Genomic DNA, 25,154 nt, shown 5'->3' with positions numbered 1-25,154 from the left:
ACGTCCTCGTTATCTACACCGTGTGTATAAAGTTTAATTATCTCTGAGAGCACGTGAAGGCAACGTGTCACACGTCATCACGTCAGGCTGTTACCATGGACACGGAGTACTCTCAACGCTCGAGACGTTAGTGAGCTAAACAGAAAAGATCCTCCAAACAAAACCCGTTAATTTCTGTAGGACTGGGTGAGTACAGCTTTAAATACTTTTGTCAGATAAATTAATCCTGATTTGTATTAATCCACACTGGAAAGACTATCACATGTATTTGTCTACCTCAATCAATATGTATTATGACACTACGAATATGTTTCTGCACTATTATGTATTTTCTGCACAATTATGTATTTTCTGCACAATTATGTATTTTCTGCACTGAATGTATTGCAAACATAATAGGGGCACTTCCCCTTTAAGAGTAACAGGTCAAACAAACCATCACTTCCTGACTGCTGACGAAGGAGCGTGTAGGCGCCAAACTGGGACCGATGAGGAGAAGGTCAACGCCTACTCCATGTTTTAAATGCGATGTTTACAACTCTTTGTGCACACTTGGAGCGGAGCCGTGAGACAGCAACATGGGGGCTCTTTGAGCCATGCAGTCTATGGAAACGGCGAAGTGAAAAGTGTCCTCAGCTGAGAATATCTTCTATGTTTGACTTATCACGTTAAATAAATATATCGATTGCACCAGAAGATTGCTGTTTTGATTCGACATTCAAGCTCCGAGTTCTTCTACTTTTTCTACCCTTCAATTTGGCGTCCCTGGGTGGGCTCCCGAAAGGAGAAGTGAAGAACGATCGCCGAGTATCGTTGTCTGGTATTCATTGCACGTGCAAAAGATCAGGTGAGAGTGAACACCGGTTAAATCAAATATTCACTGCAGGTAGACTAGGAAAACTTATTAATGAATGCCAGCAACAATGCTCGACGGTCATAGCTATTAAAACTGCTGTTAAACGATAAAAAGCAATCCTGAATGTTGAAATACAAGTGATAAGAGCAAGCATCGAAGATATTAATTGTGTTAACGATATTTATTAAAAGCCTATGGAGGGTTCCAGCATAGTTCTGGTTAGGGCCTAGAGCTCATATTAATCAAAGAAATCCCAAGGTGGGTGTCCGGTCTGGTACCGGATAAAGCTTATGGTAAGCTTGCATTGATGTAGTTTAATACGAAAACACCTAAGGAAGGTAGCTAAGAAAGCTTAGTTAGTGTAATGTTAAAGAAGTCCTTTGGAAGGCAGATAGGTATAGTTTAATTAAAAGACTTAGGGGAAGCGTGGCTTAGAAGCTAGTGTTGTTTACCAAAGGAGGATAGTGATTATAATCCTGAATTACGTGAGAACTGATGACGATCGCCTCATAGTCTCAGATGTTGTATATCATCTCCTTTACGGCAAGCATAGTGTAAAACATGTTAAGATTTGTTGTATTGTTGTATTGTTGTGAGTAAAGTGTGTCTAAAGCAGGCCTAAGGCGAGGCTAAGCTAGCGCTGATATTTAGCTAATGCATTGGAGTTTGTAGAACAGGTAAACTGTTCAAACTGACTGGTGGACGGTTGTGAAATCAAAGAGAACCGTGGAGTGTATGTGAAGTAGTTTTGAGTTGGAAAAACGTGAAAGGAGACGTTTTTGTGAAAGGCCTCAGAGATTAGGACCAGCTAACTGTGGCCAAGTGATGCTGGGTCGCTAATTCCGCCTACTTGATGTTACGAGTGTTCTCCAAACTGGAAGGAGAGAAAATTTAGAACAAAGAAACCTCCATTTTCTATCCTTCTTCATCCGGTGGGAATTAAAAAAAAGACCCACATCCGGTTGATAGCTAAATGCCTCTGGTGGACAAAATTGAGACTACAACTAAAAGTTTATAGAAACTTTACAAAATTTAAACACCTCCACCTATAGGACGGCAATTAAAGCGCACCTAAATTTAAAACCGTGCACCAGCAGACAAATTGGTAAATTACAATTAAAAATCCAATTGAATTGATGAAAGCTAAAGAGAAGAAAAATGTGAAACCAGAACCCCAGACTGTAGACCGGACGTGAGAAAAAGGACTGACAAGAGAACATGACTCCCCAGCAACAGGGATCCACACTTCCGGAACCAGGTCGTATATCTGCATTCACACACACTATCAGTCAATTAAAGGAGGCTGAATTGGAAAGTGTAGAAAACTGTCTCTTATATGTTTTTGAGAAAACATGTTTAATAAGTGTGTGGATGACAGATATGTAAACTTTTTGTGTAATTCTGGAGCAGACAGAAATGATTAGAGCAGAACAGAGCCGCAAAATACTCAGAATAAAGAGCGTAAAATAAAAACAATCAGCTAATGATGGATTACGTTCAGAATAAAAAATAATAATAAAAGACTTTAGTATCAGGCCATATTAGAGATGGTATCTGTTTAAGCAAGAAGTGTCAGCATAACCCATTTAACACACACGGTCACGGCTTCTTTGTATCCCTCTGTAAAAGGCCGGCGTGATTCCCTCTTGGATGGCTGTCCGTTCCCACCTCTCCCAAAAATATTAAGCAAACCTCATGACATTTTGTGAAAGACTATAATCGTCGACAGACGAATAGTAGGGAGATAGAATCTTCTGAGAGTTTAGTATGGGTGCTAAACAGTGTAGGGAGCTAGAAGCTCCTGAGGGTCCGATCGTAAATGTCATGAGGAAGAAATATGGTGAAGAGAGTTTGTAAGATAATAGGGAATGAAACAGCTGAAAAATTATTTAAGAAAATAAAGTTTTGGTAAACTCATCTGTTTTAGAAATACCAGACTATAAGAAGCCTTTTATTTAAACAGCAGACTTTATGACATTAGTATTAACACAGAACCATGGAGATAAGAGTAGACCAGTGGTTCACTACTCTTCACAATTAGACCCAGTAGATAAGGCAATGCCTGACCGCACATGAGCAGTAACTGCAGCTTCAATGGCAGGTCAGGCCTCTGCATCAAGTGTTATTCAGGCCATTGACTTTAACAGTGACACATGCAGTGTCAGTTTTGTTTTCACAACCGCATCTGACTATAGAATAATGTACAACTTTGATCCATCTACATTATTTCCAACAGCTGAGGACGGAGAACCACATGACTAAACGACAGAGACGGACAAGGAACTTCACCAAGACCAGACTTGACTGACATTCCCTAAGAGGAACCAGAGATAGAAATGTTTGTTAACGGATCATGTAAAGTAACCTAGAGGATCCGAATGTGACAAGATCTCTGTAGTGACACAGACCGACGTATTAAAAGCAGAAGCTCTACCCAATCATCTGTCAGCAGAGCAGCAGAACTGATAGCATTGACAGAGACGTGCAGATAAAAGAAAGACAAAGTTGTAGATATCTACACAGACGGTAACTATGCATGTTCAACAACATGTGTTTGCTCAACAAGTACATAATAGCGGTAGGGTAACAGTGACTAACTGACTGACTGACTAATATTACTTACTAATTAATTGACTAATATTACTCACTCTAATAGAAGACTTATTGAAGGCAGTACAGCTACCAAAGTATATTGCTTTATATAAAGGCACAACACATATGATAAGAACTGATCCAGTTTCAGTAGACAACAATATGTAAATGAGAAGACAAATACACCAGAACACAAGACAGAGATATTGAAAGAGATGCAGAATGCAGCTACAAAGTAAGAACAAGCCGTTTGGACTAAGAATAATTACATACAAGACAGAGACAACTGACGAAAGAATACTTGACCAGAGAAGAACTCAGTACTACCAAGAACATATATAAATGTGTGTATTGAGACACGGTATTTGACCATGTCTCAAAAGGGGGAGTATTATATTGAGTATTATATTAATAGAGTATATTCATAGCATTTGATTCAAAGGCCGAATGCCGACTCCAATAAAATCCATGCAGATGTGCTGAAATGGATATTCTGAACTAAATAAATATGAAGGAAATAAATATAGTTTAACGATTATAGACGTGTATAAAATGAGCTGAAGTATTTCCAACACATACAGTAGACGCTATGACAGTAGCTAAAGTGTTTACAGCTAAATGAACTGTAAAATAAGGTAATGTGTGTAAAGGATGATAATAATAATAATGATGATAATAAGCTTTATGTAAGAATTGCAGGTCAAAGTACTTGCACTGCAAAGACATAAAACATTAGACAGAATAAGAGCATGTACGGTACAATAATCAGTGTTGATGTAAATAAGTGTGAAAGACTAATGGTATAAAAGAACACCGGAGATCATGCCAAGTTTCCCTATCTGTGCCGGGAAAACTATCAGAGCCATATTTAGAAATATACCACCATTGGGAAAGGAAGAAGAGGGAGAGAAAAATATATCCTGGTGACACATAAATATATCACCACTCCTGTGAGAGACACTGACTCCATAAAGCAGAAACTGGACCTCTTCGTGGTGAAGTCTGACTACACAGGGAGGTGGTACCCATAGGGGCGCTTGTCTCACCATCAGTGAAGATTCAACAACCCGAAGTTTTAGAAGGGGACTGTGAAATGGGGGTCAGAGTCATCACAGGAGGGTGAGTATAGCCCTGTACACCTGAGACTGCACAACCACATCAAATTTGATTTCTGTGACATAATAACCTGTCCCTCTCCTCTAACAATATGCAGAACAGATCAGGTGGGCAGAGGAGCACGTCTGCCACGGAGAGGAGTGACATGTAAGAAAATAAATGATTGTGATCCATTATTCCTCACCATCGTTTCATCGCATCCCAGAGATTAGAGACTGTTTGTTTTAGGCAGCTGAGGTTTTAGGAGCAGGTCCACAAGGACACTTTAGGATAAAGGTAGACAACAAGAAGACTGCAATCTCCAAGCAGTCAGTGGGAAAGGATATCAAGTTACTACAGTAAGAAATAGAATAGCGTGGAGAAGAATATGTGGCTTGACTGCAAACTGTATACCACTAGCTCAGTAAATATAGTGTGTGTGTGTGTGTGTACCAGTCAGGCCCCTCCTTGCTTTAAGCCCAGTCCCAGTAATACTCGGACCAATAACAGAGTAAACCTGTCTGTTAACAATGATGCACAGTGTAACAGAACCACTCAGCCCAATTTGCAAATTAAGAGATTTCCAACTCACAGAACCAATAGCACAAGACTGAAATATGTGCATTGATGACACTGGTCGAGTGTTTCTATGTTTGGCCCACAACAGGTCAAACTCTTGTGAGCTTGAACTCGGCTGAAGAGAAACACAGCACCTGGGGAGAGCTTCAGCTCCACAGCATACAAGAGATGCAGTAGGAGTCCCCCGGGGAGTGCCAGAGATCAAATTGGAGCAGGTTTTGACTCATTGTTTTTATGATGGGCAACTACCAATAAGAATGTGGATTAATTACATTCATTGCATCTAACAGAGGTTTATTAATTGTTACAAGGGATGCCGTTAAGGGACAAGCTGAACAACAAGCAGCTTCCAGCTTATTGACATGATAGAATGTCTTTAGACAGTGCTCCTAGCAGAGAAAGGAGGTGTGTGTGTGCCATGTTGGATCATCCTGTTGCACAATTATATCAAATAATACTGTTTCAGAGAGATCAGTTACTAGAGCCTTACAAAGATTGACAACATTATATAACGAATTAGCAGAGAATTCAGGGGTAGAGAATTAGTCTGGTGATGCTATGGAAAGATGGTTCAGGAGATGGAGAGTTCTCATGTCACTGGTATCTTCAGCATTAATAGCTATATCAATATCAATCTGTACATTATCTCCACAGATTATATTTTGTAAATATTTATGCATTTTTTATATTCATGTACCAGCTAACCCAGAGCAAATTCTTTGTAGGTGAAAACCTACATGACAAGAAAGATTATTCTGATTCTGAATACTTACTGTATGTGGATGTTGTTATATACCATAAATTAGAAGCCGCATGACGAGATTGATTGATTCCACAATCACAAAACAAATGTACACGAGTATCAGCCCCTCTCCACAGATTTATGCAATTTGATAGAACTAGCCTGATTACAGAACGGAATTGCATTAGACATGGTGCTAGCTGAAAAAGGGGGTGTCTGCAAATTGTTTGGCTCTGTGTTGTACTTTCATCCCAAATAACACAGCCCCTGATGGATCCTTTACCAGAGCTTTGAAAGGACTTGACAGACTCAGCAAAGAGCTAGCATCAAACAGTGGGGTAGAGAATTACTTCACAGGCCCCCTGGAGCGTTGGTTTGGTCAGTATAAGATGTTGGTGTTGTTCATACCGATAATGATAGGAATACTAATCCTATGTGGATGCTGTTGCATTCCATGTATCCACACCCTGACCACTAGACTGATCACCACTGCCCTGACCAAAGAGAAAGAAACTGAGAAAGGTCAGTTTTTTATGCAAGAGCAAACCAAGTTACTCATAGACTATGATATAGAGCAGGAACACGACAGCCAGGAGGAAGATGATTTCGTGTGAATAACTCTACAAAGTGTTCTTTGCTGCCATACCGAAGCCACTGACTTTACTGTAGTTACAGTCTCTCAGTCGTATACAGATATTACAGTCTTATACAGACATTAAAAGTTTACTAATATTTACTGTCTTTTACTGGAAGTGTTTTTTATTATACTGAAGCTAATTGTCTTTATGCTGGAATAACAAATGAAGTTCTTTGGTTTTATACAGAAGGTACTTTTTATGACTGGAATAAAAACAAGTGCACTATGAATGTATTCTTGTATACCATATGCTGAATTTGTACACCACTCGGTGCCTTATATTTACTGGAGATTATACACACCATAAATGGTGTGTAAAGGGGGAATTGTCAGGTAAATTAATCCTGATTTGTATTAATCCACACTGGAAAGACTATCACATGTATTTGTCTACCTCAATCAATATGTATTATGACACTACGAATATGTTTCTGCACTATTATGTATTTTCTGCACAATTATGTATTTTCTGCACAATTATGTATTTTCTGCACTGAATGTATTGCAAACATAATAGGGGCACTTCCCCTTTAAGAGTAACAGGTCAAACAAACCATCACTTCCTGACTGCTGACGAAGGAGCGTGTAGGCGCCAAACTGGGACCAATGAGGAGAAGGTCAACGCCTACTCCATGTTTTAAATGCGATGTTTACAACTCTTTGTGCACACTTGGAGCGGAGCCGTGAGACAGCAACATGGGGGCTCTTTGAGCCATGCAGTCTATGGAAACGGCGAAGTGAAAAGTGTCCTCAGCTGAGAATATCTTCTATGTTTGACTTATCACGTTAAATAAATATATCGATTGCACCAGAAGATTGCTGTTTTGATTCGACATTCAAGCTCCGAGTTCTTCTACTTTTTCTACCCTTCACTTTATATACTTTAATATATATATTTAATAGTTCTTGTAACTTAACGCTAACACAGTTTGTTATTGTAACGTTAGCTTAATTCACATTCCACAGTTATTAACGCTACCGGTGATTTTTACCGGTGTTTCTTGATTGATCTATAGTTGGCTTAAACGTCTGGATCAAGACTGGGCTTTTTAAGAAGAGGTTTGTTATGAAGCTACTTTAACTGACTGTGGTACACAGCCTGATAGTAAAGACAGGTGGATCATATTTCATTTAAACAAGTGTTGATTAAGGGTGAAACGTTTTTTAACAGTTTAGTTGGAATCAGGTACAAGAGACAGGTTGATGGCTTAGAAGAAGAAGTTGAAGTTAGTTGTTGAAAGTCGATGAGAGAAAAGCAGTCTATATATATATATATATATATATATATATATATATATATATATATATATTTATAAAACGGACATGTCAAATCAAGCAATCTGATTGGTTCTTAGCCGTGGTATAATGAGCGTATATCACAGGTAGAATTGTAGTTACTTTTCACAACAAGTCAGTATCCCTCCGCGGCGGAGAAAAAGCTACAACCGTTACAGCTGTTAAATTAGGTCCGTTTAGAAACAAACTTACAAAGCTTTACTCTGGAGGAGTGGATCGATCAGTGCCTATCTCCAGAGAAGAGAGCCCCTAAAAGACGACATGCAGAGCTACTGAAGAGCAGGTAGAGCAAATATGTTCGCTAGCTGTTAGTGTTGTTGCATAGCAACCACCTCGCACTATGTTTTGTGCAGCAGGCAACGGGGGACTATTTTATTTTGAACATCATTATTTAATAATAAAAACTATTTGAATTGGAGTGTGTATTTTTCTTTCATATTGCCACACTTGGTAACCGTTTTATAAAAGCAATAGCTCACTTCAGACCGTGATATATGGTCATTATATCACAGTTAAGGGGCGTGGTTCGGCCCGACGCGAAGCAGAGATCGACAACCCCCTTATACCACGGCCTGTCGTGAGCTATTGCTTAAATATATATATAATCAGGTTTTACAGCTGTTTTTAAGCTGGTAGAAGATACATCTGTACAGGCTGAGGGCAGGAGGTGATTCATTTAGTCTCTAATAATTATAATTGTATGGTTAAAGAAGCTCATGAAGTCTCACTACTAAGGGATGTGGGAATAGTGAGCTCAGTAGAGCTGTGGCTCTCTGTCGTCCTCAGTGCTGTAAAGAAACCTGGTGTTGTTCTTATTCTCTTCTGTTAATGATGAGGAATACGCTGCTCTGGCATTACGGAGAGCCTTCTGAGATGTTTTAACATTATCTACAGACTAGAAGAGATTCTTCCACCTTGGAGGAACGCCATTTCCTTTCTAGTTTTCTCGACTTCTGCTTCAGTTTGCAGTTTCGGGGTTGTGCCGTGGAGCTTTCTTTGTGTCATTAACTTCTTTTTTAGAGGAGCGACAGAGTCCAGTGTCATTCACAGTGAGCCTGCAGCACGATCAACAAGACCATCAATGTCGGGGTTGGGACTAAAGAGTCCTCCGTTACATTGAGACATGGTGTGAATTAAATGCTGATGGAATCACTTCCTTAAATGTAACTACAGCACTATCATAAAGACATCTAGTGTGGGAACTGTTGCCTAGTAACTTGTAGTCCAGGAACAGGACTTCAAAAGTTATTATAAAATGGTCCGATAAAAGAGGATTATGTTGAAAGACTAACAAATGTTCAATGTCATGTGTCAGAACAAGGTCGAGGGTTAAAACAGTGAGTGTGTCTATGTACATTCTGACTGAACACAATCAGATCCAACAATGAGATAAACACAGTATTAAGGCTGTTACTATCGACGTCACATGGACATTAAAGTCATCTACAATAATAACTTTAACTGTTTGAATGTGAAAGAACGAGATCACGGGTACAAGCGGCCGAAATGTGTTTTCTCAGACGGGTGGCGTCTCCCTTAGAGATCGGGTGAGATGCTCAGCCATCCGTGAGAGACTCGGAGTAGAGCCGCAGCTCTTTTACGTTGAAAGGAGCCAGTTGAGGTGGTTCGGGCATCTAGTAAGGATGCCCCCTGGGTGCCTCCCTAGCGAGGTGTTCCAGGCACGTCCAGCTGGGAGGAGACCCCGGGGAAGACCCAGGACTCGGTGGAGAGATTATATCTCCTCACTGGCCTGGGAACGCCTCAGGATCCCCCAGTCAGAGCTGGAGGATGTGGCCCGGAGAAGGGAAGTTTGGGGTTCCTTACTGGAGCTGCTGTCCCCGCGACCCGATCCCGGATAAGCGGTGGACGACGGATGGATGGATGGATGGATGGATGGATGGACGGATGGATGGATGGACGGATGGACAGATGGATGGATGGATGGACGGACGGATGGATGGATGGATGGATGGATGGATGGACGAACGGATGGATGGATGTTTGAATGTCTAAATTTGATAAAAACTCTGAGAATTCAGATAAATATTCAGAATACGGACCAGGTGTGTGGTACAATATAACATGTACAATTGGCTGAAGTGTTTTCCATGTTGGGTTTGCAATATTGAATTTCACTTTAATGCAAAATAAGTAATCTTTGCATATCTTTATCCCCATCGTGTCTTTAAATGAGAGACGACCTGAAATATCTTTACAAGCAGAATAGAAATATGATAAAAAGCCTTTATTGTCATTGTACAGAATACAACGACATTAAGAGCACAACTCCTGATCAGTGCAGATATAAAGTTACAGAATACAAACAGCACAAAAACAAGACCACAGCAAACAAACATCCACGACACACAAACACAGGAAGCAAAGTCTCTGTAGGCGACAGGACAGTGATGATTCATCATGAGCTGCTCGTCAGGTTCATGAGAACATCCTTTGTTTCTGACCGGCTGTTCTGTGGCTCACATTTCACACTTTTATTAAAGATGGAGACTGTACTGGAGTCAGACAGTGAGGAGCAAGTCAGAGGAGGAGAGACACGAGAGGAGGAGGAGGAGGAGGAGGAGGAGCCGAAGAAGCTGGAGGGAACTCTCCATGTTTCAGCTCCTCAGGAGCTTCTGTGAGTGTCCACCACTTATAAACACACAACACACTCACACACTGAAGGAGGCCATACAAAGTGAGTCTGTGCCTTCAAATGACTAAACAACTACTAACTGTTGCATTCAATATATATATTAATACATTTAGGGCTGTAACAATTAGTCATTTAAGTATTTTACGAAGTTAAATCTCTAAATAGTTTTATAATATTAATAATAAACTTTATTTTAAGAGCACCTTTCCTACAAGAGATTTAGCTCAAAGTGCTTTACAAGACAAATTAAATGAGGTAAAAAGACGATCAAGTCAATAGTTTCATCAGTTTCTTTCTCACTATAGTTCACATGGACTTAATATTTAGATTTTGTACTGAGATGAGTAAAAATAATGTAAAGAAATGTTTACAGGCCAATTATAAATGTCTGGTGTGCAGATCTGGTTAAAATGATTCAGCATCTAATTACATCAAAGATTGTGATGATTTAGATTATTATTAGATTTATTTGACTGTCTTCTCCTGCTGTCCTTCACCAGTCTGAAGGTGGACCAGGCAGACGGGCTGTGTCCAGAGTCCTACAGAATTAACTTCCCCGACGAGAGTCGACTGTTGGCCATCGGCGACAACTTCCAGCGTCAGTATTCACACTTGTATCCCGACCGCAAACCGCTGCTGCTCTGCCCTGTCAACGAATGTGGCGTTAAGGTAAAACTAACAATCTCAATTTACTGGACGAGTTTCTGCATCAACTTTCTTCTCTTTTCCTCTCTCGGGGAGAGAAACGCCACCCCGTCCCTACATCTTCAAACAGCCCATATAGGAGACACGGGACAATATAAACTTTTCATGTCACCATTATCCACAATAACTGATTTACGACATTATCCTGATAATCCTCAAAATATGCATAAAAGTCTTGAAAGTCACTAACACATACTGGAAATCACTTAACATTGAATTTTGTAAAGAAACAAACTAATATTTTTATTGCATCACAGATAGAACATCTTTTTAGTGAAGTTCAACTTCTTGCATCTCAGGCTCTCTTCAACAACGCTTAATAAATATGTTTAAAAAATCACACACGTCAAAACAAAAAGAGAATCTAAAATATAAACAAACATTAAATATAAAATATATTTATATAAATTAGACAGTGAACAAAAAAAAGAAAAAATTAAAAACAGAACATTCTTAAATAAGGTAATCATAAGTTGTACATGCTCCTCCAAAGTGCGAAAAAAATAAAATCAGGATGTCGTCCAGATAAACAAATACAGAACAATTCAGCAGGTCTCGAGGGACATCGTTCACTAGAGCCTGGAAAACGGCGGGTGCATTGGTGAGTCCAAATGGCATCACCAGGTATTCAAAATGACCAAGGGGGGTGTTAAATGCCATCTTCCAATCATCCCCCTGCCGTATGCGGACCAAATGGTAAGCGTTCCTGAGGTCGAGCTTGGAGAAGACGGTAGCACCATGTAATGGCTCGAAAGCTGAATTGATGAGGGGCAGGGGATACTTGTTCTTAATAGTAATGTTGTTCAGACCCCGATAATCAATACATGGCCGAAGCGATTTGTCCTTCTTAGCCACAAAAAAGAAGCCCGCTCCCACAGGGGATGAAGATGGTCTTATGAGACCAGCCGCGAGAGAGTCCCGGATGTAGACCTCCATGGCCTCAGGTCGGGACAGGTTGAATAGGCGGCTTGAAGGTAGAGGAGCGTCGGGAAGAGTGTCAATGGCACAGTCGTAAGGTCGATGAGGAGGCAGAAACAGGGCCCGCTGTTTACTAAAGACCTCTCCCAGGTTATGATAAACAGCAGGAACTGCAGACAAGTGTACTGACTCGCGTTTGGATGTGGGTCAGGTGCAACCCGCTGGGGAAAGTGCAGACTGCAGGCAGGAGGAGTGACAAACGGAGCTCCAGCTCTTGACTTGACCAGTTAACCAGTCTATGTGGGGGTTGTGCAATTTCAACCAAGGCTGGCCTAGTACTAGGAGTGTGTGGGGAGAAGGCATAACATGAAACCTTATCTCTTCATGGTGGTTGCCTGACAGGATGATATGAAGTGGTTCAGTGATATGAGTGACCTGGGCCAGGAACCTTCCATTCAACCCAGCAGATAGGGGCGTTGACAGAGGTTGAGTAGCGATACCGGCCGAGACCACTAATTGGGCGTCCAGGAAACTCTCATCTGCTCCAGAATCAACCAGGGCTGGCAGGGAGATAGCTTGTTGATTCACCAACAATGTGGCCTGCAGGGGTCTTCGGTCTTGTGGGGCAGAAGAAGTGGTCTTGCTCGCCAGTATCCCCATCCTTACTGACGAGCTCCCTCTTTTGGTCGCTGGGGACAGGAGGCCAGGAAATGGCCGGAGTGAGCGCAATACATACAGAGTCTCTCCTTGAGTCTTCTGAGACGTTCTTCGGGAGTGAGTCGGGCTATGCCTAGTTGCATCGGCTCCACAGAAGATAGGTGGGAAGAGGAGACTACCTGGTTGGTATTAGGGTAAACAACAAGAGCTGCACCGAGTCTAGCTGGAGAAGGAGGAACTACCTGAGAAGAAGACAACCCTGAGGACCGACTAGCCCTTTCCCTGCGTCGTTCCCTAAGACAGTTGTCCAATCTTATGGCTAACGACACAAAGTCGTCCAAGTTGGCTCACTCGTCCCTCACCGCTAACTCATCTTTAACAGCATCCTCTAACCCTGTACGAAAAACTCCCTAGAGAGCTGAGTCGTTCCAACCAACCTCAGCTGCTAGTGTACGAAACTCAACTGAAAATTCGGCTACACTACGGGACCCTTGTCGTAAGGCAAGAAGACGTTGTGACGCCTCCCTACCGCTGACCGGGTGATCAAACACTTTCCTCATCTCCAATAAAAACTCTGGGAGTGAAAAACAAAGAGGACCCTGACCCTCCCATATAGCTGAACCCCAGGCTAGACCTCGATCAGTGAGTAGCCCAATAATGTAACTTATCTTGGCCCTGTCACAAACATATGTAGCGGGCTGCTGCTCAAAGTCTAGCGAACACTGTAACAAAAAAACCTACATGTCCCCAAGTCTCCTGAATAACGATTGGGAGTGGGAATGTTAGGCTCACGTGCTGGAGGATGAGGCTAAAGTCTCCAGAGGGTTGGTCGGAGCAGAAGGCGTGAGGTGAGTAGAAACCAGGCTCAGCTGATGTCCCAGCTGTGCCATGTTGGTAGATAGTGATTGAATATTGTTCATTACCTCACGGAGTGATTGGTCATGGCGACCCACGAGAACACCCTGGTTAGCGAGAGCCTCACGGAGCGAGTCAATGTCTGCTGGGTTCATGTTGGCCAGATTGTTCTGTTATGTGTACGTCCAGAGGAGACCCAGGCGCAGAACACTAGACTCTGGAAACGGAGTAAGTTTAAATAGTTTATTAAAGCAATACTGGTTAGTATAATGGTAGAGAATAATGGTACAGCAGGCAGGCAGGCAGGTAGGCAGGCAGGCAGGCAGGCAGGCAGGCAGGCAGGCAGGGAGGGAGGTAGGCAGGCAGAAGTTGAGCGACAAGTTATGCAGTGATCTGGGGTAGTAGAAACAACAACCTGGCGATGAGTGACTGGAAGACTGGGGTAGATAAACTGTGCTGGGATGAGTTGATTGTAGACAGGTGAGCAGATTGGAGTTGATGGGTTGAATGAGATCAGCTGCTGAAGTCTTTGACCGTGCCCCTGCCACATACACACACACACACACACACACACACACACACACACACACACACACACACACACACACACACACACACAAAGAGACAGGGAAAACATGGACCGGAAAACACTAGGTATACAGATGGGACTGTGACACCCCCTGTGTACATGAAGACATGTTTTTCTTTATATCAGGCTCTATTTGTCACTTCTTTACCTTGATAGCAATCTGGACGTTTTCAAGTCACTGTTGAGATTTTCACGATTATCCTGAGAATGTAAGTTCATCAACTTATTGTGTTTTCTTATCACCATCCTTCCATATACTAATGTACCTCTGTCTGAGTCCAGTGTTGGTTTTTCTAATATTCAGAAGTTTGTGTCCATGACGCTTCGGCCCACACCGACAGTGTTCCCTGAACTTCTCACCTGGGGGGGCTGTGCCTCCTTCGTGACTAACTTCCTGTCTCTGGACCCTTTGGAGCCGCCTGAAGGCCTGGTGAGAAGAGCAACACGAGTGACCACATAATCATTTGGTCCACTTATTTAAGTAGGTGTTGGAATAATAATAATAACTTCAAACAGAAGATCTGGCTCAGGGACCCCCTAACCTGTGCCCAGCAGGCCCATTCAGAAATCTGTCCTTGTGTGTTGCTGTCCCAGCCCAGGTATTTGTTCTCCTCCAGCTCGGTTCTGCAGAGTCAGAGAGCCACATGTTTTGAATGTGCCACCCTGCTGTGCAGCCTGCTGCTCGGGGCCCACTACGACGTTTACTGTGTCAGCGGCTACGCTGTCAAAGAGATGTGTCTGCTGGACCAGAGTCTGCAGGAGTGCCCCCTGCTGGACACTGAGGTCAAGGTCAGTGCTGTGTTCAGTGTTCATGACTGCATACTGCTGCACATATAAAGAGCGGTAACCAGCTTGTCAGATAGATCGGTGACTCACAGATATGAATGTGTCTGTCTGCTTGTGCTTTGTGTTTGTATGTGCAGAGTGTGATCTCAGAGCAGGAGCCGCAGGAGAACAAATACACAGTGAAACCTCTGAGGGAGCTGAAGAGTAACTTTGTGACGCAGCAGGAGAAGAAGAAACAGGATGCAGAGGCTGCGAGGTTTCAGAAACACAAACTACAGGTAACATGATGTTTGTACTGGTAAAGCAACACTCCACAGTTAGACAGTGAGTCCCTGTGTGAGCTATATACCATTCACAGACCTTGTTCTCAGAGAATGAGTTGAAATTACTCTCAAATATCGATCATTTCTCTCGTGGCATAGTTACTAAAACATTATAAATCATTAGACTGTCATTAATAGATTCATAAACACCATAAAAAGTCATATTGTTGTCAGGAACAGAGAATGTAATCTTGTGCTGTTCCACAAGAGGTGACACATGAAGTCTGCATGGTGTCAAATAACGAATAAGACTCTAAAGTAAACACACAGTAACCGGAGTTCTGAGTTCATCACATTGTGTTTCACAGCTGATCATAATTCAAAAAGATGTTTAATAATATTGTTGCTGTAATAAAAGCTAGAGACACACGTACACAAATAATGTGACGATGGAAATATATTTCATAATTTATTGAAGCAAATATTAGATTAAAAAATACAACATTTCCCTGATTTAACGTGACTTTGTATAAAAGTGGCCCACCTCCAGTCTTCCACTACAGACACAGAGAAAGAGCTTCTTGTTGGTTGAACAGATAGAGATAATGGCGGCTCCGTACACTTCTAATAAAAGCCAAACTGCACTGTTCTGACATCGCAGCACACATGAGCAAGCATCCTGAAATAAAGCTTCAAGTTAGATATTAAAGCCTTCCGTCTCTACTCTCCCTCCTTTGACCTTTTCTTTCCCTTTATGAACAGGAGAGTGAGCAGCGACCTGCTGACCCCCTGCGAGGACTGCGGGTGCACTGTTGGGTGCTGGTGCTGTCAGGGAGTCGGAGCGTCCAGGAGAACTTCTTCATCGACCCGCTGACCGGGAACAGCTACACCACTGACAATGACAACTTCCTGGGCATCGAGAGCGTGTGGAACAATCTCAACTACTACGTCAACATGCAGGACTGCAGGAACGGCTGCGCTGTGAGTCCACGACAACTCCACACACACTCGTCCGAAACAATAGAGACAATACATCTGAAAGTGTGTGTGTGTGTGTGTGTGTGTAGGATATGGTGTATGACCTGGAAGACTTAAAGATATGGGAGCCAGTCCTGTTCGGTGCAACCTACAAAAAGCAGCTGATTCTTGATGTGTTGAAGAAAAAGGAGAGTAAGCTGATGAGCAAAATCACCAATGATGTGGAGGTGTGTGTATGTGTGTTTTTCTCTGTGTGTGTATATGAGTTTATACCCTCACCCTATGTAGTAGTTTTGATAGTGGATATTAAGACCTAAAAGTAGAGCTGCAGCGATTATTCAACCGACAGGAAAATAAGCACCGACTATTTAGTTAATCGATTAATTGTTAAAGTAACTTTTCATGTAAAAATGGCCAAAAATGTTTTTCTGTTTCCACATGATATTAAAGTGAATATCTTTGGGGTTTGGACTGAAAGACGAGACATTTAAAGACTTCATCTTGGACTTGGAGAAACTGGGATGGACATTTTTCACAAGTTTATAAAATTAGACCAAGCGATTAATCTAGAAAATAATCGTCAGCAGGCAGGAAAACACCTTTGAAGATAAGGATGATATTTTTATTAGTGTCAATAAATCCCATTAAAAGATTGAAAGCAGCGGTGAATGTATCGACTAACAAGTATTGTGTGTGTGTGTGTGTGTGTGTGTGTGTGTGTGTGTGTGTGTGTGTGTGTGTGTGTCTCTTCTTCCTCTGGGCCACAGAGCTCCATTACTGTCCAACAACTATTAACACATCAGTGAGCCTCACTGTTGCACTGACATGTTCCTTCAGTACCATGAACACACACACTGCAGTTTATTCTGACTCAACCCCACACACACCGTCCTGCTGCAAACAGGCCTCAACAAACACACTCTTATCACCTGTTTGTCATTATAGGTAACAAGAAAGAAAGAATAATACAATTTACAGCTAAATGAAACTGAAACATGATTTTAGGATGAATGAAGTTCAACACTTTGTTGTTTATGAAGGAGGAGGAGCAGCCCCGAGCTTTTGAGATGCCACGATCCTGGGTCAGTGACATCCCGATCTCAAAACAAGGTAGAGGAAGTCCACACGAGCAGTATTTACCTGATGGTGCCGTGTGCTGATTCTGTACATCACCCTGTACGCTCTTTACCTGTTTGTTTGCAACGTAGTGTTTATTTTATGACATCTATAAAGATGGAGATGTTCAGGATCACAGCTGACAAAACTGACAAAACATTAAAGCATCAAGACAGAAACATGAAACACCTTAATGACTTCTATTCAAATAAAGTGCACAAAGACACAGATCAGTGCTGATATCCAGCCGCTCTCTAACGTCTTCTCAGTATATCTTTTAAATAGCATTCAGCATCAAACACAATCCCATAAATATTATAATATTGTATGTCCATCATCCATTTATTGTACGTATGAAATTCCCATTTTAAGGTTTGTGACAAACAATTAGGGAGTGATGGTTTCTCCACCATATAATCATACTTTTGCTAAATGAAAGCTTGCCTCTGGAGCGTTACATAGTCAACAGTTTTCCACTTGTGGGTAAAATATGCTGTTATCTTCTCCATTTTGTAAATGTCCATTGTAATATCCATCCGTGAATTAATCCTTAATTAATCATTAAATGAATAAATCCTTCTTGAGATATGAGTCCCAAAAATAAGGTCTTACTCTCCAGGGGCATTATAGACATTATGTATCGCTCTCCACAAATATTTAATAACAGGGCAATCCCAGAAAACACGGAGATCATTTGCATTTAGATTTCCACAGTTTCTCCCGGGGGAGTTAGCGTCACAGTGGGATTTCCAAGAGGGTGTAATAAAATACACAAACACATGATGCTGTAAAACCTCCACAAACTGCTGCCTCTGCGTTCGTCTGCAGACCTGGAGACCTGCTGGCCGGGAACACAGAAGGTGACCCAGTACAGAAAAGCAAAGCTGGAGAAGTTTGCACCGAACCTGATGTCAGACGGGCTGATCACACGACTGACTACATACAAAGACCTGAACTGTGAGTGTTCAGGAGAAACGGATGACTTCTAAAGAACAGTTCAGTTGTTTTCAGCACAAAGAGACAAGCTGTGTGTGTGTGTGTGTGTGTGTGTGTGTGTGTGTGTGTGTGTGTGTGTGTGTGTGTGTGTGTTGAAGGCACTGATGTCGTCATGGTGAAGGAGTGGTATCAGCACAGAAACGACCACCTGGAGGAGAGGGAGGTCAACGAGGTCGACAGCTTCATCACAGAAAGCTTCAAACGTGTACAACGTTTCCACCTTTTATGTAAATCCAGTTAAAAGTTCACTGAACCAAAGACACATGTAACTGACCTGTAGCACACATCTGTTTACAAACAACAACAAAACAAACTGAAACATAATGGAGCGTCTTCAACCCTCATTCAGTAACGGTTGTTTTATGTGGGATAACTAAATGACATTCTTTCCTCCTCCTGTTGTTATACTGTGTCCGCCATGTGCGTAGCTTCCTCTGCGTGCTCACAATCTGGCAGCTGCTCGCTACGTTTTTACAGATGTTCATTTCATTTGTTCATGTTCATTATGCAGCACGGCTGACACTGGTACCAGATAATGTATGTGAGGCACGGTGTACTTTGTGAAGCAAGTGTTTAAACTCTGCAGGATAATAGAGCTCGTTTCTGACATTAAACATAATTAATATTTGTGTCTAACTTGCCTTCAGCTGTAGGAACACTGTAATAACACTTCTGAAAATATGAGTTAGCCAGAAAGTACATTTTTCATCTGTAGTCCAATAAGTAAAAGCACAGACGTTAAGAATAAAAGCATAGAAAATACAATCAACCATAAAAGTAGTCAAAATAAATGTAGATAGAAACAGAGCATGTAGTACATAGAGACAAGAGGGACAGCTCTTATAACAGAACCAACAAGAGCCTGACAACACAATGTTAGGCCTGCTGACGTGTGGACAGGATGTACAGCGCTCAATGATGATATTGTGGAATTACATTTTCAGTTTCAAGTTTAAAATATCATTTTAATAAAATCCCCTCTGGGCTTCGATGGCCTTTGATCTTAAACGTTGTTCCCTCAGTGTTACGGGTTTTGCTCAGTTCACAGGTACACATCCAAGAGCACAGACACGGAGCGTGAGATGGAGTTCAGCAATGTTGGTGTTGAAGATCTGGTGCGGAGGGTGGAGTCACCAGGTGAAATGACAGAGTTCTTCGAGGGCCGGAAGGACTTCCTCTGTTACCGGCACGCTGTCTTCGACACACAGCTTTCAAAACCAGATTCCAACATTAATCTGGATGACCGACCAGTTCAGGTAAAATGATGTAAACATAAAGCAAAACAAATTCACACTGGGGTCATTTTACCATCATTTTATAAATGATATCAGTCGCTCAGGATAGTTGAGAATCATTTCAGGTGAAATGTTTTTTATATTATGTTAGTCCAACATCTTTCATTCCTTCTGACGTCCTGTCTGTTTCTCTCAGCTGGTCACTGTGTGTGTGTGTGTGTGTGTGTGTGTGTGTGTGTGTGTGTGTGTGTGTGTACAGAAAGTGGTGGAGCGTTTCCACAGGAACAGATCCAAGCCGGCCAACGAAGACGTGGCCGAGCGAGTGTTCCTATTGGCTCAAAGACGTATCGAGTTGACCTATCACTTAGAGGATCACAGATTCATCCCTTCAAAGAGAAGCTTCATCAAACCGCGAGAGTCAACAGAAAATAAGAAGGCCGAGGACTTCACACAAGACATGGTCTCCAGCTTCCAGGTACAACAAACACACACTAAGACATACAGCAGGTTTCACAGCCTTTCAAAGTAAAAGTCTCAGAGCTGTTCCTGTTTCTCACTCTCCAACAATCACAACATTTGTGTCTGTGTGGGCGTTCAGGTGGATCCATCCGAGGAGCCTCTTAAAACTTTGGCTCTACATGAGATGCTGGTGGCCCTGATGAAGGATGAGGACAAGGTGCTTCTCCAGATCAGGGAATCTAAGAAAGAGGTAACGTGTCCTCAGTGTCAGCTGGAGTCACAGTACAGTGGTGTCCCAATTCATCCCATAATATTCATGGTTTCTGGACACCTGCACACATAAGGAAAAGAAACGGTGTGGTTCCCATAGTAATAAGAAGGGATTAAAGGATGGAGATGAATCAATCACTCACATGTTATTTATAGAACCCTATGTGTCTCAGTTACATCTGTACAGCATACGACCCTCTGTCCTTATTGCAGAGATAGAAGTTGGTAGTTTGCCTAACAATGTCTTGGCAATAAGAGGACCATCCTAAAGATTTATATAAAATGTAATGGGGAGTGCGTGAGCCTGCATTTGTTACAAAGCATGCGTGACCTGCAGAATCCAGAGTATAACCCTCCAGCAGTCGCTGCAGACTCCCTCAGTCAAACCTCTCCCAGTTAATCACAGTCAGGTCCTCATGAAGAGCTGACAATGTGATGCACCTGGGAAACGTCCATGATGCTGGAGTTTCTAATACATCTTGGTGTTTACTACTTTCACTCAAGTTAAAGACGTGAATGTGTGAGCAGGTGAGAGACATCGTGGCCTGCAGAGAGCAGGAGGAGGGAGACATTCAGCTTCACTTCTCCCCGTGGACGACAACCGGAGCTGCCAGGGCCCGCAGCCAGAGACAGGAAATGGTGAGACAAGATTCCCATTGAACAGCAACTGTTTCCTACCTTCCTGTTGACCCTTTCCCTTCGAGACAACACTTACCTACCAACCTGCCAGTGGTGTGTGAGTGGAGTGAGGCACTTTAATTCAGATTGTTGCTACTTTATACTTAAAGGTAAATATTGGACTTTTGACTCCACTACATTTCTCCGACAACATTAGTTACTTATTATTGACTATTATCTCTCCTTCTCTTTCCCTCTGTTTCATGAAGTCGTTTTGAACCATACTTAGTCTGGCCCCTCGCCTGAGACCAATTTGCCTTGGGAGACCCTACCAGGAGCACTAGGCTCCAGACAACACAGGTGATGGTTCATAGGGACACACAAACCTCTCCACCGCGGTAAGGTGATGGTTCCCGGACAACATTAGTTACTTATTATTGACTACTTTTCAATGTCAAGATCATTAATACAAAATATAAATCACCTTTTAAATGATTATGGATTAAGCTCCCCGGCAGTATATAAAGTCGTCCTTTAACTCAATGTTTAGCTTCAATGATATACGGTAACATATATCATTCTGAAATGTGTTATTCAGTAGAATGACAACTTTTACTTTTGGTACTTTAAATACATTTTCATGCAAATACTTTTGTACTTCGATCCACAAAGCAATTCTCTTTGGTGGGAGTTGCAGGTGTTTGTGGATCTCACTTCCTGGAGATGCTGCTTGTGATTTTTGTCGCCACAGACGTAAAACACTGCAAATACAAAAGCTTCATCAGTGGGCCGGAGGCTCAGTCACCATTGTGTTGCCGCGTTCAGCCAAAGATACAACAGAAATGTGTTGAGATGAACATCTTTGAGATCATTACTTGAAGTAAGAATGCAGGACTTTGACTTGTTACAGAGTATTTCTACACTGTGGTATTACTGCTCCATCACTAGGTATCTATTTACCTACCAACTGAATAACTACTATATATTAAAGACATTTAAAATGGCCTTTGACAATGTCGTTCAGTTTCAACAGCCAAAAAACACCTTTTTCTGACAAAAGTAGAGTTGAATACGTCCAAGCAGGCTAACACCTTCAGGAAAGCCAAACACGTGTCTGTGACGTCCTTTGTCGACCATTTCTCTGCCGTTGCAGGAGCGTCTGGATGCGGAGGAGCAGCGGTGGCTGCAGGAGAAGGAGAAGGACATCCTGGCTCCTCTCCTCATTCGGCTGGACAACACAGAGACTCTGAGCGCCGAAGACGCCAAGCAGCTCCACCAGGACTGTTTGGCCGAGTTTAAACAGAGACTGGTGGAGCACGCCGACCTCATTCAGGAACGCTATGAAAAGGTAAAGTTCACTCATGATGTATATTATATCCCTTATTCACTGCAGGAACTTTAACGTATAACATGTAACATTTCCACATTAATATGTCTAAAAGCGACTCGATCTATGTTAAATATTTTACTGAATTGTGTACTTACATTATCCCAAATGTTTCCAACAATATTCAAAGTTCAAACTTAGAGAAATCTTTAATTCAAGGTAGCAGTGCGTTTCAGTTTGACTAAAGGTTGAATATACTGGAGTTCATAGCATTTTTCTGAAGGTGACCTTCTACCATGTATTCATAATGAGGGTGTGGCCATATGGAGGTGTTGATGTTAAAGATACAATATTAACTCTCTCTCCACCTGCCTACACTAATATCTTTAGTGTAAAAGTTAAAGATGAAGTTGTTATTACGTTATTGTGCATCTTTTATCCAATGCTGGACAAAGACCTTAAAGATGTAGTTTCTTTGTTTAGGAGACACAGGAACTGCAGAGGAAACAGCAGTGGTACCACAAGAAGCAGCTCAACATGACGGAGCAGCAGGAGGAAGAGTACCAGACCTACTGCTCTGAGAAAACACTACGAATACATGCCGCCAAGAAACACCTCAACATGTACTACACACACACACACACACACACACACACACACACACACACACACACACGCACACACACACACACACACACACACACACACACACACACACATACACACACACACACACACACACACACACACACACACACACACACACACACACACACATATACACACACACACACACACACACACACACACATACACACACACACACACAGACAAACACACACACACACACAGACACACAGACACACACACAGACACACACACACAGACAAACACACACACACACACACACACACACACACACACACACACACACACATACACACACACACACACACACACACACACACACACACACACACACACACACACACACACACACACACACACACACACACACACACACACAGACACACAGACACACACACAGACACACACACACAGACAACACACACAACACACACACACACACACACACACACACACAGACACACAGACACACACACAGACACACACACACAGACAAACACACACAAACACACACACACACACACACACACAGACACACTAACACACACAGACACACACACACACACACACAGACACACACAGACACACACACAGACACACACACACACAGACACCCACACACACAAGCACACATAGACACAGACACAGACACACACACACACACACAGACACACACACACACGCACACACGCACGCACGCACGCACACACACACACACACATATTTGTAGGCCGACCCAGAAGTTAGCATCGCACTGGTTCCCTCGACAAAAAGCCAAAAGGGATTTTTCCATTAGACTTTGAATTATGGCAGAAAATAAGTTTATTATACTTACACCTTTAGTTCAGCAGGATAATCTCCACATATTAACACCACTTTGATGATTTCTAAAGCGTAGATGCAATCACTAGAAGTAAAAAGCTAACGTTAGGCTACAAACAAACTGCACACCGGTCACATGACTTCACGTCACCACCACTAAACTAAAGGAGGGCTCGTGTTCACAACGTTGTGTAGTCTCATAAGCCACCTAACCTGTAAGACATGTAAAAGCTTCAAAATTCACAAGTGGGATATTTACTGACGTATTTTATGTTGAAGAACAAAACTTTAAAATCTTTTTATCTTGTGTTAACCACATTTATTTCAGGCCTCTACCCAAAAACCCATAAAAAGAAACGTTGACTTTGAGAGAACCAGAAGTGGTCAAATGCTCAGTGCTGCACCACTCTATAAAATGTATTTATTTTTAACATTCTAACCATTCAAAGTCATATAATTATGAAAAAGCATCACTCTGCTCGCTGTTACTGCAGAAGATTAACGGCAAGCGTTTTGGCCCAAAAGCAAAGGGTGTGTGTATCTGATTATTCACGTGTGTTTGTTCCAGGCACAAGGAAGCAGCTCCTCAAAAGTACCAAACTCTTGATTGGAAGCTGAAACGAGACCCTCGACTGGCCCCTCACCTGCTCTGCTGAGTCACCTGAATGTTATACATGTGCATACTTTCCTCTAGAGAAGGATTTAGAAATCCTCCTTCGCACATGCCCATGTGTTCGGAGCACAACATGCTGTGCAAATAAACCTGCAGAAGCAACTTGATCTGGTGCAGTCGAGCTACAAAGCACATTAAAGATATTTCTATTGGAGGACTGGAGTAAATATATTATCTCTATTATCTGTACCCCAGGGACAGTCTCATATCTGAGGCAGCTGCTGTATGAAGAGCTCGACACATTATTTTATATTCCTTTCTTCTTTATATATATATAAGAATAGCAATCAGAAAATCTAAACGAATCAAATGCAACAACGTCATGAATTGAATTCAGACATTCAATGCCTTCCATTATGGATGTTTCCGAATAGTGAGACAGGCAGCACACATGTATTTATAAATGTATTTTATTTCACTTCAAACATTAAAAACTACTTGTAAATAAATAAATGTTAAACAAATGATAGTTAAAAACAAATTCACAGCAATGTATCGATATAAAATAACTGACAGCTTCTTCAACAGGTCAGCGTGTTTATTTCTCCTTAAACATAAAACACTATAAATCAATCTAAACAAGAACAAATGAACAAATAAAATGATTTAACGTTGGAATAATATATCTGTTTTTAAAATGTAGAGCTGTACAGTTTTGTGCAGGTACATTCTGCAAGGAATGTGCAAAAGTTCACAGTATAAAGAATAATAAAGTCTAAATATATCAGATTATAACATCTCGTAGGGTCGTGAAGCATTCTTCATTTAAAGGGGTATAAGACACCACAT

At 41.8% G+C, this 25,154-nt stretch overlaps 1 protein-coding gene across 2 annotated transcripts; it reads left to right on the top strand.

Moving 5' to 3' along the window:
* The first annotated feature begins 50 nt into the window (after positions 1 to 50).
* LOC115010556 (dynein regulatory complex subunit 7-like) lies at positions 51 to 25,154 on the top strand. 2 transcript variants are annotated; one of them, XM_029435193.1, is made up of 18 exons: positions 51 to 186; positions 10,299 to 10,432; positions 10,951 to 11,119; positions 14,479 to 14,604; positions 14,769 to 14,963; positions 15,098 to 15,238; positions 15,986 to 16,204; positions 16,291 to 16,428; positions 17,242 to 17,311; positions 18,146 to 18,274; positions 18,412 to 18,540; positions 19,355 to 19,569; positions 19,808 to 20,023; positions 20,147 to 20,257; positions 20,806 to 20,916; positions 22,049 to 22,243; positions 22,706 to 22,845; positions 24,261 to 25,154. In XM_029435193.1, exons 2-18 carry the CDS (start codon positions 10,299 to 10,301, stop codon positions 24,346 to 24,348), a joined length of 2,526 nt encoding a protein of 841 aa, XP_029291053.1. In that variant the 5' UTR covers positions 51 to 186; the 3' UTR covers positions 24,349 to 25,154. The 2 variants fall into 2 exon arrangements, with proteins under 2 accessions (XP_029291053.1, XP_029291052.1); XM_029435192.1 differs by lacking the exon at positions 51 to 186 and having other exon boundaries at positions 10,066 to 10,432.

Source organism: Cottoperca gobio, chromosome 7, assembly GCF_900634415.1.
Source record: "Cottoperca gobio chromosome 7, fCotGob3.1, whole genome shotgun sequence".
Lineage (NCBI taxonomy): Eukaryota > Metazoa > Chordata > Actinopteri > Perciformes > Bovichtidae > Cottoperca > Cottoperca gobio.
Note: the sequence above shows the minus strand (reverse complement) of the source record. Positions and strands in the feature narration are given on the sequence as shown.